Genomic DNA, 15,903 nt, shown 5'->3' with positions numbered 1-15,903 from the left:
GCACCAGGTGCAGCAGGTAGAGCAGGTGCACCAGGTGCAGCAGGTGCACCAGGTAGAGCAGGTACACCAGGTGCAGCAGGTAGAGCAGGTGCACCAGGTGCAGCAGGTAGAGCAGGTGCAGCAGGTAGAGCAGGTAGAGCAGGTGCACCAGTAAAACAGTGAAAATAAAATATTTTAAAACATATTTTCAGGTGTTCGTTCATGTGAAGCTTCAAATGAAATAAAAAGTTTAGAACCAGAATTTAAAATAATTTTTTGATTGTTTGATCAAAGTTAAATTAACAGTGCGGGTCAGTACCTCGGGGTCAGTACCTCGGGTCAGTACCTCGGGGTCAGTACCTCGGGTCAGTACCTCGGGTCAGTACCTCGGGTCAGTACCTCGGGGTCAGTGCCTCGGGGTCAGTACCTCAGGTCAGTACCTCGGGTCAGTACCTCGGGGTCAGTACCTCGGGGTCAGTACCTCGGGTCAGTACCTCGGGTCAGTACCTCGGCTCAGAGTCCGACTTTTCCACTTTGATGGTTCTTCAGTTTCATCTTCAGTCAAACTGTGAAAACAGCTCAACCTCATCTTCATCATCATCATCATCTTCATCATCACCTCTGGTCTTCAGCGTGTCTTGAGTCACTCGGGTCTCTCGGGTCACTCGAGGCCCGGCTCGTGTCTCATCCTGTTTCCTTTACAAACGCTGGTTTCGTCTCTTCAGCCTGAATCTTTTTGTGTGAATCAAATGTTTAGTTGATGAAGTTCGACCACAACATGCCTAATTATTACAGATCATTTAGATATATTCACTTAATGAGATTAATCTTTACTGTTGATTCCTCAAAGTATATCCTAATATATCAAATGAGTCAAAGAAAAAGTTTAGTAAATTAACTTTTAATACTGTACTTTGTTTTTTTAAGAGGAGGTACTGAACGAGTTCTGTAGTAGAAGAACCTGATAGAACCTGAACGGTTTCATGTGAAGAACTTTTATGTTGCATGTCTCTGTTGGGGGGGGGCGGGGGGGCAAGGTTGATTACTAGTTCAGAAAATGTGAAGAAGTTTTCACGATGACCACTCGATCACTCACCGGTCGCATCTCCTTCAGAGGAAATAAAGCACTTTAAGTGTCCAACGCCAGCGACTCGCCTCTTCTTTACTCACAGGTGTTACCCACAATGCAGCAGCTGCACGACGTTACGTCACACGTGAAAATTAGATGGCGAGCAGGCAGAAACGGTTAACGAAGAGTAATGAATGAATTATTTAATGAATGGTTGAAATTGTTCGCTTAAAGGTCCTGTTGGTTTAAAAACAGAAGATTTTTGAGCTTCACTCACATTTTGTCAAAAAGTGATGTTTGGGCCGGCGCTGTCGGGACGTGAAGGACAACCGGGTCATGTAGTTTGCTAATAGTTGAAAAACAGTTAAAATGTCTTAAAACAGGATTAACAGTAGATACAGTTGATGATCACTTCAACTCGTGGATAAACTGTTGAAATTGCTAAAATTAGCAGATAAATGTTTTAATAGGAGATAAACACTTGATACAGTTTGCTAATAGTTAGTTAGTGGTTGAAATAGTTAACTAAAGTCAGTAAACAGCTGATAATATACCTGAAGCCAGGTGGATTCTAGCTGCTGAGCTAGGTGGCTAAGACTTAGCTAACAGTGGCTAAAGAGGAGAGCTAGGTGGCTAAGACGTAGCTAACAGTGGCTAAAGAGGAGAGCTAGGTGGCTAAGACGTAGCTAACAGTGGCTAAAGAGGAGAGCTAGGTGGCTAATAGTTGGTGTAGTTTTAGTATATAAAGAGCTGAAGCAGCTAAAAGTATCAGATTCATATTACAAACATGCAGATGGTGTCTGTCCTCCTGTGAACACATGAAACCAAACCAACCAAAATATTAACAGTTTAATTGTTTTAGTTATTTTCTCTGCGACAGACGTTACATGTGATAACATTCATTAACTCTGCTTCACCACAGTCTCTCTAATCTGAGGGATTATAACACGTTGATCTACACTGAGGGACTGAACACAGACTAACACATGAACTCGGCTGTGGATTTCTGTTGAGTGTTGACGAAGCAGGTGTGAGGCTGACGGCAGGTGTGAGGCTGAAGGCAGCGGACAGTTCTCATTGGCTGCAGGGGTCGGCCACTCGTGCAGTGAACAGCAGCGCGTTGATGGTGGACTCTCTGATGAGCAGCAGGAACGGTCTGTCCGCCAGAAACACCTCCCGGTTTAAGTTGAAGGAGCGTCCGATGGCGACCACGGCGGTGGCTGCTGCCGCCTCGCTGCCCTCCTCGTTCACCTGCACGACACAGAACAGCTGCATCAGGACCAAACATCACAGCCTCCCAGTGGATTCTGGGTATTTTAGGGGGTTTAGTGTCCAGATACCAGGATACATCCACATTTCACTATAATAATAAAAACCTAACAAACTGGATGTTTCTACATTGATTCCAGTATTTCAAGATAAAAGAAGTCAAAGTGTCTTCAGCTCGATCACAGAAAACTGTTTCAGGTGTTTAATCTCAGGTTTATATCTCGTCTGTGGACGCAGCTGAACCTTCAGGCAGGTTTATATCTCGTCTGTGGACGCAGCTGAACCTTCAGGCAGGTTTATATCTCGTCTGTGGACGCAGCTGAACCTTCAGGCAGGTTTAAATCTCGTCTGTGGACGCAGCTGAACCTTCAGTCAGGTTTATATATCGTCTGTGGACGCAGCTGAACCTTCAGGCAGGTTTATATCTCGTCTGTGGACGCAGCTGAACCTTCAGTCAGGTTTATATCTCGTCTGTGGACGCAGCTGAACCTTCAGGCAGGTTTAAATTGACATAATTCAACCTGAAGTAGCTGTCGGCACATTTACAGCAGAGTCACTCAGATCACTGTCACTTTATAATATGAAACATTTGGACCTGATCTCTGAATGTAGACATGAAGACCGACTCTAACTGTCCAATCAGTGAGCAGATGTCAGTGATGTCATCAGTGTGTGGCTGACCTCCAGGAAGGCTTTGTGGAAGGCATCTGAGATGTGAAGACCGTCTCCGCCGTCCTCCAACATCCCTGACAGACACAGAGAGACAAAGACATCACGTGGACGCCCGATGACACTTCACTGTCTACCCACCTGACCACCCAGGTGTGACCCCGCCCCCCCTCACCTGGCAGACTGGCCTTCTCTGAGCTGAACAGGTCGGTCAGTCCCATCGCCTGCAGCTTCTCCTTCAGACTGAAGCTGTCCTCCACCCTGAAGCGAGGGACGTGGACGGACACTGTGGTCTCCTTCATCTCATCCAACCAGCCGGTCAGTTTCTTCAGGTCCAGACTCTCCTCCACCTCCACACACACACACACACACACACACTATGTGAGACTTGTCCACCTGCAGCAGTCACAGTCAAAACAAGAAGAGGGCAGTGTATCACCAGAGTGACCGCTAACTGCTCTGGACTGTAGCTGCTGCTATTTAGCTCAGTTAGCAGTGCAGCTAGCGGCCCGGACTGTGAGCTCAGTCCACCACGCTGCTAGTGAGGGAGCTTTGGACTGGGGCTAGCTGGTTAGCATGCTAGCTTCAGTAGATGTCTTAATAATGTCAAAACCTTTATTTCTTCCAGTTCTGTTGAGTTTAATTAAGTTTTGACATTTTGCACCTTTGAATTGTGTCAATCATCAGGTGATGATCTGATCCGTTCTGACTCTAACAACAGATTCAGTCATCAGGTGATGATCTGATCCGTTCTGACTCTAACAACAGATTCAATCATCAGGATGTGATGTCGTCTTGTTCCACAGTTTCACTGCAGCCAATTATTTTCTTTTTAAAATGTAAAAAACGTCCAGATTTCGATATTGATCCAACAGATTCAGAATGATTCGGAGCAGTGACATCACAGGAGAAGTAAAGTTCATCAGATTAAATCAAATCACAAACAGTGATGAAGTAAAAATGAGAGAAAAGAAAGCTTGTCTGGACCGGTCGTCATGGTTACCTTACTGAGCGGGGTGTCTCTGCTCGGCAGGATGATCACCATGGTGATGTCGTCTCCGCGGTACGGCATCTCCAGCAGCTGCACGCCGTCGTCGGCGAAGTGTCCGTACCTGAACTTGGTCTCCTGGTACATCATGTTGACCGAGCAGGTCCGACTCTCGCTGACGTGGAAGTCAGACACGTAAACGTTGTCTTTGTCGAACTTGTTCTTCCACTGACCCTGAGAGAAGAAACGAGAGGACGTCAACTCCTCGTCCCTGACTTCACCAGACTCCCTTAACAAACGTGTCAGTTTAGTGAGTTGTTGAGTTGGAGACACTTTATAAACTGTGTGAAACTCTGTCTCTGACTGATTCTGACTTATTTGTTGCTTCTTGTAAATTCAGCAAATGTTCTACATGAACTTCTTTCTGTCTTTGAGCAGAAACATGGAGTCTGTTTGTCTCAGTGATGGACGGGTTTGTTTCATACAGAGCAGGAAGTGACATCACATCACAGGTCACTCAGACGCAGGTTAATGTAGCTGTGAACTGGGCTGAGAGCTGAACACTGAACACCAGGTCCAATCAGGGCCTCAGAGACGACCTGAACACCACCCTCCTTCACCCCCGCTGTGACAGGTGGAGGTGTGTATGAGGGACCGGTTCAGGTACCTTGAAGTAGATGGTGTTGACGAGGACCAGGATGGTGTTGGAGTCCAGAGCCCCCTTTGGCAGCGTGTCCTGGATCAGATTCTCCGTCTTGTTGGAGATCCAGTTGTTGATGGTGACGCGGGCCTGCTCTGGGTTCTCCTGCAGCACAGAACCGGGGTTATTAGTGTAACTCTGGTGAGATATCTCAGACCTGTGTGGTTCACATGATGAGCTCACCTTGAAGTTGAGCGGCAGCAGCTTGGCGCCGTACACCATCTCACTGATGTTCTGGTACGTCTCGTTGAAGATCAGAGACTTGTCTCCGAACAGCCGGTTGGCAGAGATCAGCTCGGTGGTCTCGTCCTTCTTCCTGTACAGGCGACAGTTGAGTTTGGCGAAGAAGAAGTGGACCTGATCGGACGTCTTCTCTTTGATCGTGTCGAACTCAAACACCTGCAGACAGAAACAGAGAAGTCGGCAGGTTCACACACAGAAACAAGAAGCGCAGCTCCAGTTAATGTGAAGACAGTTGGACCAGCACCAACATGAAACCCTGGACGGGATCAGAGTTTCTCTCAGACCTGCATGATCTGCTCCAGCGTCTGGTCACAGGCTCCCAGCTTGGTCATGGCGAAGGCGGTGGAGACGCTGATGGGGGACATGAAGATGTTGGAGTCGGGGGTCTTGCTGAGAGCGAGCTGTTTGTACAGCGACAGAGCGAAGCGTCCGTTGGCCTTCGACAGCTCCCACACTCGGGGGTTGGTGGACTCGGGGACCGGTTCCGGCTCCGGCGTGGGGCCCTCCGGGCCCTCGGGGTCAGGGCTGCGGTAGATGCAGCGCGGCTCCAAGGGGAGGTCTCTGGGTTTGGCGCTGCAGATGTCCGAGTGGACGACGGAGACGAGCGGCAGGAACGCCAGAACCAACAGCCAATCAGGAGCCCTCATTCTGGACACAGAGCCAATCAGAGGTTAGCTGTTTACTATTTAAATGCAGATTCTGAACGTGATTTATTTTATCTCATTTTTTGCGTCGAATCATGAAAACTGATTTTATCATCAGTTGATTTTAATTCGCGTCAAAACACAATTTATTGTTGTTTATCTGACATCATCATCAGGTGACCGTCACCGTCCAGTGACGCAGTGTGGATCATCATCTGGAGCTGCTGCAGGAACACGTCCACGTTAATGATCTCAGGAGATTAAATCTCTTTTAAAGAAGCATTCAGAGACACAACCAGCAGACAAACAAACGACCAGGACTTTAAAGCTTCATTATCAGATGGTTTTGACTCGGTTCTGTCAGGATCAGAAGTTATGGATCGTTTAGTTTAAAGATTTTAATGACGAGAGACGAAACCTGATCACATTGTTTCTGTCGGCGACGACGTCAGAGATTCAGAGAAGTTACTGTTGAAATAAAAACATCAATAAGTTAAACTCACCAACCTCCTACACAACACACACACACACACACACACACACACACTGACTCACACTCAGCTGTTTGTCCAGTTACTCATCAACCCACTGACGCTCAGTTGAATGTAGTTAAACACTTTCTTCTTCTCTCCACCTGAACATCTAGTTTATTATCACAGTGAAGTTCATCCACATTTCAGCTGAGAGGCAGAAAGTTAAATAAAAACTTGGCTTGACTTGAATCCTGCAGACGTTCAGTCACTGAGGTTAAACTCAGGCTTCAGACTAAATCTTCACTTTATAACATTAATGATAAACAAAGTGAAACAACCTGCAGGTCGTTAAATCTGAAGACAATAAAAATGTTTTTAATCTCCAGACTGACGACAGATTTCAAATCATTTTGTTGTAAATAACAAAGATTCAAAAGACAAAACAACATTTAACGAGAGAAAAATAGAAAAAAAATGAAATTTTAAATCTTGGTGCAGTGAAACGACTGCAGCAGCCGACTCGTTCAGTATTTGAGACTCAGGAGGAAGATTTAACACTAAAATCTCACCTGAGCAGGTAGTCGGGTGTCTTCTGACAGCAGATGTGTTCAGTCTGAGCTGAGCTCAGGTCAGTGTCCTGCAGAGCACCGAGACATCGCAGCAACCTTTGAGACATCGATCGTCTGTCAGTCAACAGATCAGAGCTCCAGGAAACACGCAGACCGATCACTGATCAATAACTGGGGCAGCAGCAGGACGTCTGACAGACCAGCAGGGAGGGAATCTGACTGTTTACTCAAGTTGTGTATTGAAGTACAATTTGAAGTACTTCTGAGTATTTCCATTTTCTGCTACTTTAGACTTCCACTACATTTACTTGACTTAGTTACTAGTTACTTTACAGATTACATGCTGAGCCAAAGTAGCTGAAACTCAGACAACAAACCTCTTCAGCTGTTCTTCAGTCAAACTGAGAAAAAGATGCAGATCAGATAGAAAATGGATCACCAGGATGTTCTGCTCAGACTCTTTTAAAATCTGAAGGAAACTACAGTCAGTGACACACAAGTCTGATCAGAACCTGAAGTCTGATCACAACCCGACCTGAGACTAACTGATGATGTCCTGATCCGATTCTGTCTCCTGTAAACTCACTCGGTGAGTCCCGGCCACAGTACAACAGTTTGAAATAAATACATGTTCAGGCTCAGGTGGTAAAATTATTAGGAATTTTATTTGTGAAATCATAAATATTAAAAAAATCTGTGCAAAAGAAAATTCACATTAAAACAGGAAGTGATGAAAAACATCGAACACTAAAAACACATTTCATCAACACGATCGTCTGATAAGAGTGAAGACAAGAGCTCCTACAGCTGTCTCCACATGAGCACCTCACACAAACCAGACTCCATTTAAAAAATAGCAGTTTTCAGCGGCTCAGTCTGGACTTCAGTCTGACCATGTAAACCAGGACACACATCAGACCAGCAGGTTTCCCACACAGAGCGTTAAAAAGCAGCTCTCAGATGAAATCAGTCTAAACAGCAGCTGCTTTCCTACTGCCGTTACTTCAGACACACCAGACTCCATTTAATAAACAACAGTTTTTGTGTGATTTGGTGTTCTGGAGTCAGAAGAGTTTGGGCAGCTGTCTCAGGCGGCTCAGGTCCAGGATGTTTCCCACTGATCCTTCTGTCTGACGGCTGCTCGCCCTCACTAAAGATGGCCGCCACCCGGAACGGTTCTCTTTGTCGGCACTGGTCCGTTTGGCATCGCCAGCTAACAGCTGCATTTTCGGCCGCAGGTCCTGCATCAGCTGACTCTGAGGGAGGAGTTTCACGTTCTGAGCTTCAGTCAGCGGCTGGCGAGCGACCTCCTCCTCCTCCTCCTCCTCTTCCTCGATCAGGCCGTACCTCCTCATGTACTTCCTGGTGGCCAGAGACATGTTGCTAGGTGACAGCGGGGAGTCGCTGGAGGAGGCAGACGGGCCCGTGCGGGGGGCGTGGCCTCCTAGAGACAGTCTGCTGAGCTGAGAGTCGCTCAGATAGCGCAGGGCGATGGCGTTGGCCTCCAAACTCAGATCCACGCTGCCGCCCGGGAACAGAGAACTGATGGACGGATCGGACACGCTCAGTCTGGACAGGACCGCCGCCGGGTTGATGCTCGCCAGAGTGCTGACAACACACACACACACACACACACACACACACACACACACACACACAGATACCAGCTGATTAGTGACTGTAAATATCAGCACAAAAACATCAGAGTGGGTTTGAGTTCATTCAGAAACAGACTGACAGCTCGTCCACCAGAGGGCGCTCACAAGTTCACTTCTACTCTGTGAAGCAGTGAGGCGGAGAGAAACCAGGTGGAGTGATGACAGAGGAAACTGAAGAGTCAGAACAGCTGAACATGAAAGAAAGACAGAGACCCTGAACCCTGATTTGAAACCAATCAGCTGCAGACAGTGCCTCCCCTCAGGTGACCAGGTGAGCCAGTACCTGCTGCTCTCCACAGTCTGCTGGATTCTTCTGTCAGACTCTGTCAGATCTTCTTTGTCCACGTCGACTCCGAGCTGTTGCAGCTGCCTCAGAGTGGCGCTGACAACCGGGTCTCCAGCACTCTGCTGCTTCCTCCTGGACGACGATGACGATGAGGACTGGGAGGACTGGGAGCGGTCAGGAGCCACAGACAGGCTCCTCCTCCAGGACTCCGCCTCCTCCACTTCCTGTCCGCTGTCTGACTCCTGAAGACGACTGGTCAGCTGATTCTGAGGAGACAAAGACGTCTTTATTTGACGTCTACAGTTTGAATGTGTCTTGAGATCATCGCGCCTCCATGTTGTTACCATCAGGTTCTCATAGAAGTTCTGGTCCTCTGCTGGTTGGTACATGCTGACGCTCTCCCCCAGGACTGGACTCTGAACACCGCTGTTAACAAAAAATACACCCATCAGAGTCACAGTCACAGTCAGAGTCGAAGTGAAGCTGAAGATAAAAACAGGTGGAGGTTTTAAACCGTCTGTCTCCATCAGCAGAGTCTCACCTGAGCCGACCCGACAGGGACACAGCAGCCTCCTGAACAGTGATGTCACCATCCTCAGCTCCGCCCATGGGCCTGATGATTGACAGGTCAGTGTGTGAGGGGGGTCTGCAGGGGGAGCAGGAACTGTGAGAGGGTGAGGGGGGAGGAGTGGTGGAGGAGAGGGGAGGAGCCTGTACCTCCTGATGAGGGAGGGGCTGGACAGGATCCCCCCAGAACAGACTGGCACCTGGAAACCAGAGAGGGAGATCGTAATCATTATGTGATCCTGGATTACCTGTTTACACCCGTCCCATCAGTCTCACCCGTCCCATCAGTCTCACCCGTCCCATCAGTCTCACCCGTCCCATCAGTCTCACCCGTCCCATCAGTCTCACCTGTCCCCACAGCGATGCTGGCGGTGCTCCTCGGTGTCTGAGTGTCGACCTGCCGACTGGAGGACTGAAGTTTCCCCTGAGCATCCAGCAGCATCTGGACCTGAAGACGTCAGATCGAACACCATGAGAACTCCTGTAACCAATCAGCAGCCTCCGCAGATAGCATCTACATCATCTGTGTTCTCACCTGAGCCTGCAGGAGGCGGAGCTGTCGGTCCTGATGGAGGAGGAGCTGGTAGGTGTCTGTCGGTGTGACTCCGCCCACCTGATCACAGCACTGATTCACACAGTTGGAGGGACGGAGAAACCAGGGGGGAGATGCAGGGTCTGCTCCTGCTGCTGGACGGGAGGGGTGAGGAGAGGGGTGAGAAGAGGGGGAGTCACCGCACCATGGGACAGCAGGAGGGTGGCTGCAGGGACAGGGAGGAAGTGGGACGAGGGTGGAGGGAGGAGGTCCAGAGAGACAAGTGGTAGGAGGAGGAGTGCGGTGGTGGCTGGAGAGAGGAGAGGAGGAGCTGTGGAAGGGAGGAGGAGCTGACGGGGCTGGTGGGAGGTTGGAGAAGGGAGGAGGAGTGTGATGATGGGAGGACAGCGGAGTACTGCGAGTGGAGGAAGCAGGAGCTGAAGGACTAGATGGATGGAGACTGGAGGGAGGAGGAGGAGTGTGGTGATGGGAGTGAGGAGGAGGAGCAGGGTGGAGACTGGAGGGAAGAGGAGGAGTGTGGCGATGGGAGGACAGAGGAGTACTGCGAGTGGAGGAAGGAGGAACAGGACTAGATAGATGGTTGCTGGAGGGAGGAGGAGTGTGGTGATGGGAGTGAGGAGGAGGAGCAGGGTAGAGACTGGAGGGAGGAGGAGGAGTGCGCTGATGGCTGGATGCAGCAGCAGGGGGGAGTCCTGTGGAGGAGAAGATGGAGGTGCAGTTGTAGGTATGGGTGGAGCAGCAGGTGCAGGGCTGCTGCAGGTTGGAGTTGGGGGTGCTGTGGAGGTGAGGAGCAGGAGGAGGCTGTGGTTTGTTTCCAGTTGGAGAAGCGGACTTCCTGTCAGCAGCAGCAGCAGCAGCAGCAGCAGCAGCAGCAGCAGGAGGAGGTCTGTGGGCGGGGTCAGGGTCCTGCCAAGCGTTGTGATTGGAGGAGAAGCTGCTGTCGATCAGCAGAGAAAGTTCAGGGACAGACGGCTGAACTCTGCGAGCCTGAAACAGAAGACAGCTGCAGGTGAACACAGGTACCCAGCTGTCCTGCTGCTATTGGCTGTCTGTGGTGACACGATGATGATGTCACAGAGCATCCTGTCTGCTGCACAGTTAGCAATTCTGACTCGAGCTGTGACTGACCTGCTGAGCGGGGAGGTGGGGGCTCGGGGACGGGCGTGGAGACAGGTCTTCATCTTCCACTCCAGAGTCCTGATCGCTGACAGACAGACCTGCAGCTGGGGGGACAGAGCTGAGGACAGAGAGGACGGTTCAGATCCAGATGGAGTTTGTACAGTTTCAGACAGGAGGGTTCAGTAAATGTTGGACTGCTCCTTTAAGCTCTGGTACCTGTTGAAGGAGCTCCGAGCCTCTCTGAAGACCTCCAGCTGTCTGCTGTGATCCTCTGAGCCCAGCTCACACTGCAGAGTCTGACCCTCCACTGACACCACCTGCTGAGGGTCCACATCAGTCCACATTGAGGAGGGACAGTTCAAATGATTCTCTGCTGCTGATATTCCTGTGGTGTCAGGTGTGTTGTTACCTGGTACAGTGTGACACACTGGGAGGCTGTGAGCAGCTGGTAGTCCAGCTGTGGTCCTGGTCCAGGTCCTGATCTAGGTCCTGGTCCTCGACACTGGAAGAACTGAGGAGCTCTGTGTGTGGAACCGAAAAGGACGAGCAGGAAGCAGCCACTCTCTGATAAAACTCTGAAACACAAGAAAACGCCCAGTGACACCAGAACCACAGTCACCTGAACAACAGGTCTTCCAACAGGAAACTCACCTGTCCTGGAGGGCGGAGCTAAACAGGAACCTCAGACACCAGGCCCACACCTGAGGGTTGTAGACGTGTGTGACTCCACTCAGCCAGCTGTCACATGACAGGAAGTACAGGAAGTTAACACAAGCGGTAACAAACAGCAGCGTGAAGCTTGAATAACTCTGTCTTTCTATTCAAATGTTTGAAACTACTTTTCTCGCTTACTACAACTGAATTTAATGTTAATTTAAAGGCAGAGTGAAGATTTGAACTTAAGAATGTTTCCCTCCAGGCTCCCGTAGAGTTAATTCATGTTTCACTGGCAGTGAATTAGATCAGCTTGCCAAAGTCGAGGAGGGAGACAAGAAGCCGTCTTTGAGGGCCTGAAGTAAAGATGTTTTATGTGTGTTTAAACTTGTGCAGCAGCAACACACACAGACTCTGATGATCAGGGACAGAAATACTATAAAAGATTTCTTTGTTGTGTGTTTCGGACTTACAGTCCGACCAGCGGCAGGTTGGAGGCTTTAGGATCAGACTCCAGCAGCAGGAGCAGTTTTCTGGTCTGATCCATTGTCAGAAACCTGAAAACAACACAAACACATCAGATGTGACGCCGAGCCATCAGAACCGTCCTGTCTCGTCTCAGAGAGGAACGTCTTCTCACCCTCTCTGTCCGTTGGCAGCGTGTGGCGGCGGTCTGTTGATGTTGGTCAGACTCCTCAGCAGAGCTGTGGGGATGATGGGGACAGTTCGGACCGGTTGAACGTCCACGCTGACAGACGGACAGACAGACGACCAGCTGAGGCTGAACGCTGCAGCGTCAGACTGCTGAGAGCAGACGACATGACCTCTGACCTTTATCAGCTGAGACAGATCCAGAGTCTGCCTGCTGCTCACAAACTGCTGCAACACCTGAGACACAGACAGACAGACAGACAGACAGACAGACAGACAGGTAGGTTAGCTTCTTCAAAACTGTTAAACCTGCCTTTGGACTGACCTTTATGACTTTAAAATTCAATTAATTCTTGTCACCAGTAGTTTGAAATTAAACCTCGATGTCAAAATAGTTTGAAATTGTGGTGAACAATTACGATTTTATTCTAAAATCGTATCAGCATCAACTTCTAAAAGGACAAAAACCAGCAGGGCGTTTTGGACAAGCTGAGAAAAATCAGCTGTCTGTGACGTTATTTAGAGGTTGTCATGACAACAGAGCTACTGAACATAGACAAGTAACACTCTCAACGTACTTCTTTAGCATCAGACACACGAGCAGCCCTAATGGACCAATCACAGCTCCTGTTGTCTCGGACAGACGGCCGCTGACCTCAGAGCTGCAGGTGTGACTCACCTTGAAGCAGTGATGTAGCTCAGCCTCTGATTGGACGACAGCCTCAGCCATAGTATCAATGTGTGTGGAGAACAAACAGGGAACCAGGACGTCTCCGGGCAGCGGAGCAGAGGGAACTCGGCCTGCGGCTCTGGCCTGGTCCCGACCCGGATCGAACCGGTCCAGAGTCACAGTGACGCCCTCCTCATCTGGAAAACAGCAGCACACAGTTAATACGAGTGTATGTTCAAACAGATGCTCCTGCCGTGTGAGGGTGATGAAGGTGAACTCTGACCTGCGTCCACAGACACTGATCCCAGGAAGAAACAGTGGAGGCGGGGCTTGTTGCTGTGACGGGCGTGACGCTGAGCCAGACGCAGAGCTTTCTCCAACAGCACCAACCGAGGCTTCCTGCAGAACACATACACTTTATCTCTGCTCAGAGCAGGTGTGTCTGTGTCTGTGTTCATGTGTGTGTGTTTACCTGTGCAAGCAGAGCTGGAGGCGGAGCTTCTCTCCTGCCGGGCTGCTGTCCCACAGAGCTGATCTAGATTTGGGGAAACTCAGCAGAGTGAGAGAGTTCATGGAGCTTCTGAGAAGACAGAAAAGATAAAGTGGTGTTAATGAAACATGAAACATTTCTTCTCACCAGGAAAAATTACTTAATATCACACAGATGACGATTATTGTCTTGGTCACATTTTTAATGTGATCTCTAAAACTTTAGAACCACTAAAAGGCCCTCACACTGTTCTCCAGCTTATTTCCCTGAATTGCTTGTTTTGTCCGACCAATTTCCCAAAATCCAACATGGATCGTCCTTAAACAGCTCAGGAAAAAAGATACATTTCACATCTACAATCCCAGGATTGTTTGTGCGTTTCAACTGCATGATGAGCCAGGCGTGACCATCAGGCCGGAGCGGGGTCCTTCACATTAGATGGGAATGAGGTGACATTAAAAAAATTCTCACAATTTAGAAGCTGGAATGAAGAAAAGTTTAAGTTGAAAAATAGCCTCACATTAAGCCAATAAAAACATAACTAACAATATTTTTCAGCAGCTGTTTCTAACAATTGACATTATGATCATAAAAACTCATTAATCATACAATGCAAAGAATAGCATGCATTAAACATGACAATACATTTAGTCAACGTAGACTCTCCTGATGTGCTCATTGTGTTGTTTTAACCACAATAATCCTGTTACAGTCGAGCCCCATGAGTCTGAGCACGATCTGCAATGAAGTAGATTCAAGACGAAGAGTTTAAAGAGCACAAACCTGCAGCACTCACACACACACACACACACACACACACACACACACACACACACACACACACACACACAGTCTGCAGCCATGACACACAGCAGGTGTTGAGTTGAACCGTGTCTGCTGACACTAACTCACCTTCCTCTCACATTCTCCGGAGTAAAAACCGCTTCAAATACTCCGGCCGGCAGCGCCTGGAGCTTCACCGGGCAGCTCATCCTTGCTGTGGCCGACAGAGTGGAACTATAACACCGCGGTGAGTTCAGCTAACACTCGCCAACGTTAGCCACGTTAGCTTCCCGATCGGACCACATCAGTTCCCCGTGTTAGCTTCTTTAGCTTAACGAAGCTCGAGTCTGTCGGACGATGACTCAACGTCTCATAAAGTAACAAGCTTTGTGACACGAGATTATTTTGGTTTATCTAAATCTGTTTGTCCAAATTTGACAGCGAAATGTCCGCAGAGACGCAGAGAAAGAGCGGTTTGATTCCGGCGCTGTTTCTACGCGGCACTGGCGGGGCAACGCAGCAGCCAATAGGAGCCGCTGTCGGAGCGAATCTGACCAATGACGTCGCTTCGTTTCCTGTCTTTTTCTTGCCCTTCTTGTGTTGTCAGATAAACGGCCTGCAGCGCCACAGCGCCCCCACAGGACAGGACATGAAGACGCTTTCTGTTAAAGGACCAACCCGAAGTTTTTGTATAATTTTTTTGTGAATCAGTTTTTTATTTTAATGCTCAAAATGCATAATGGCAGAGAGTCTTCAATTTCACCAGCAAACAGAGTAACGTGTTATAGACTAATAAACCATTAAATAACACAAGTTGACCGACATAAACAAAATACCAAAACAGGAAAAATGCGAAACAGACAATCAAATGAAAGGGCTTAATCGTTACAGAGAGTAAACCCTGGGTTTCACCAATCAAACAAACATTTTGAAGAACTAATTGCCAAACTAATTTAAACTTAAACAGTTTGTGAGAAAATCAACATTACAATTCTCCAAAAATAGTCCAAACTTAACATTATATGACTTAAAAGGTCACAAGTCAACTTTACAACTCATTTATTCAGAGTCCACACATTTAAACAGGACAGATGGTATAGTATTTTAAAGTTAAAATCCAAGATAATTTAAAATGGACAATAAACGTACTTTGTGTGTATGTGTGTGTGTGTGTGTGTGTGTGTGTGTGTGTGTGTGTGTGTGTGTGTGTGTGTGTGTGTGTGTGTGTGTGTGTTGAATTATTCATGTGTGAGCAGCTGGATCATCTTCCAACACACAAAGTAATCTCCTTTAAAGCAGCATGTGGAGGAATTATTTATCAGCGTGTCACATGACACTGAGTCCAGCAGACAGATGGCCGGACAGGAACCTGCCTGCTGCTCACACACTGTCACACTGTCCTGTACCTGAGCAGTAACAGGTTCAATCCCTGATCATCATGCAGCTGTGAGCAGCTTCAGTCAGAGGACAGTTTTGTTGTCTCTCCTTACTCTCTGAGCTCTGGGATCAAACGACCCCGCAGGACCCTCTGCTGCACCTTCAGGGCACAAATGAACCTGATCCTGCATGTGTAGACTGACAGTCGTCTCTTCTGTGTCCTCTGCTGACAGTAAAACATTTGTAGACAAAAGAAGTTTATTTGAGCTCATTTTGAAGTTCTTCTGCGCACAAATCCTTAAACTTTTAACCCAACTTCTAACTCCTTATTGTCTGCAGAGGCTCCTCAGGTTAGCCATCAGAGTTTTGATGTACTGGTATCTTCAGCTAATATCTTTTATTGTTGGATAACTTTAGTATATTTTGGTTAGTTACCTCACACGTGTTATTTTGTATATATGTATGTTTTCTTTTATTTCTTATCTTAAGTGC

At 48.2% G+C, this 15,903-nt stretch overlaps 2 protein-coding genes across 4 annotated transcripts; both read right to left on the bottom strand.

Moving 5' to 3' along the window:
* Positions 1–1,884: 1,884 nt before the first annotated feature.
* Positions 1,885–6,760, bottom strand: serpinc1 (serpin peptidase inhibitor, clade C (antithrombin), member 1). The gene is made up of 8 exons (XM_073476575.1): positions 6,604–6,760; positions 5,202–5,565; positions 4,858–5,073; positions 4,642–4,779; positions 3,990–4,208; positions 3,162–3,336; positions 2,999–3,063; positions 1,885–2,299 (listed from the first exon to the last, which is right to left on the bottom strand). The coding sequence occupies exons 1-8, from the start codon at positions 6,708–6,710 to the stop codon at positions 2,123–2,125; spliced, it is 1,461 nt and encodes a 486-aa protein (XP_073332676.1). The 5' UTR covers positions 6,711–6,760; the 3' UTR covers positions 1,885–2,122.
* A 489-nt stretch (positions 6,761–7,249) lies between these two features.
* On the bottom strand, positions 7,250–14,541 carry stil (STIL centriolar assembly protein). 3 transcript variants are annotated; one of them, XM_073475797.1, is made up of 16 exons: positions 14,164–14,541; positions 13,234–13,341; positions 13,045–13,160; positions 12,771–12,958; positions 12,081–12,328; positions 11,914–11,997; positions 11,438–11,524; positions 11,196–11,361; positions 11,003–11,106; positions 10,796–10,904; positions 9,650–10,654; positions 9,463–9,562; positions 9,089–9,314; positions 8,892–8,973; positions 8,545–8,813; positions 7,250–8,211 (listed from the first exon to the last, which is right to left on the bottom strand). In XM_073475797.1, the coding sequence occupies exons 1-16, from the start codon at positions 14,241–14,243 to the stop codon at positions 7,668–7,670; spliced, it is 3,516 nt and encodes a 1,171-aa protein (XP_073331898.1). In that variant the 5' UTR covers positions 14,244–14,541; the 3' UTR covers positions 7,250–7,667. The 3 variants fall into 3 exon arrangements, with proteins under 3 accessions (XP_073331898.1, XP_073331899.1, XP_073331901.1); XM_073475798.1 differs by having other exon boundaries at positions 11,003–11,103; XM_073475800.1 differs by having other exon boundaries at positions 13,234–13,296.
* Positions 14,542–15,903: the final 1,362 nt, after the last annotated feature.

The sequence above is a fragment of the Pagrus major genome, chromosome 11 (assembly GCF_040436345.1).
Source record: "Pagrus major chromosome 11, Pma_NU_1.0".
Taxonomy (NCBI): Eukaryota; Metazoa; Chordata; class Actinopteri; order Spariformes; family Sparidae; genus Pagrus; species Pagrus major.
Note: the sequence above shows the minus strand (reverse complement) of the source record. Positions and strands in the feature narration are given on the sequence as shown.

Excerpts from the sequence above, each read along its gene's own strand:
- serpinc1 (XM_073476575.1), bottom strand. The coding sequence starts at position 6,710 with ATGTCTCAAAGGTTGCTGCGATGTCTCGGTGCTCTGCAGGACACTGAC. Across the intron at positions 3,337-3,989 it reads GAGACACCCCGCTCAGTAAG|GTGGAGGAGAGTCTGGACCT; the intron begins GTAACCATGACG and ends GTGTGTGTGGAG. Across the intron at positions 3,064-3,161 it reads AGAGAAGGCCAGTCTGCCAG|GGATGTTGGAGGACGGCGGA; the intron begins GTGAGGGGGGGC and ends TGTGTCTGTCAG.
- stil (XM_073475797.1), bottom strand. The coding sequence starts at position 14,243 with ATGAGCTGCCCGGTGAAGCTCCAGGCGCTGCCGGCCGGAGTATTTGAA. Across the intron at positions 12,959-13,044 it reads ATCAGTGTCTGTGGACGCAG|ATGAGGAGGGCGTCACTGTG; the intron begins GTCAGAGTTCAC and ends GCTGTTTTCCAG. Across the intron at positions 11,107-11,195 it reads AGTGTGTCACACTGTACCAG|CAGGTGGTGTCAGTGGAGGG; the intron begins GTAACAACACAC and ends GTGGACCCTCAG.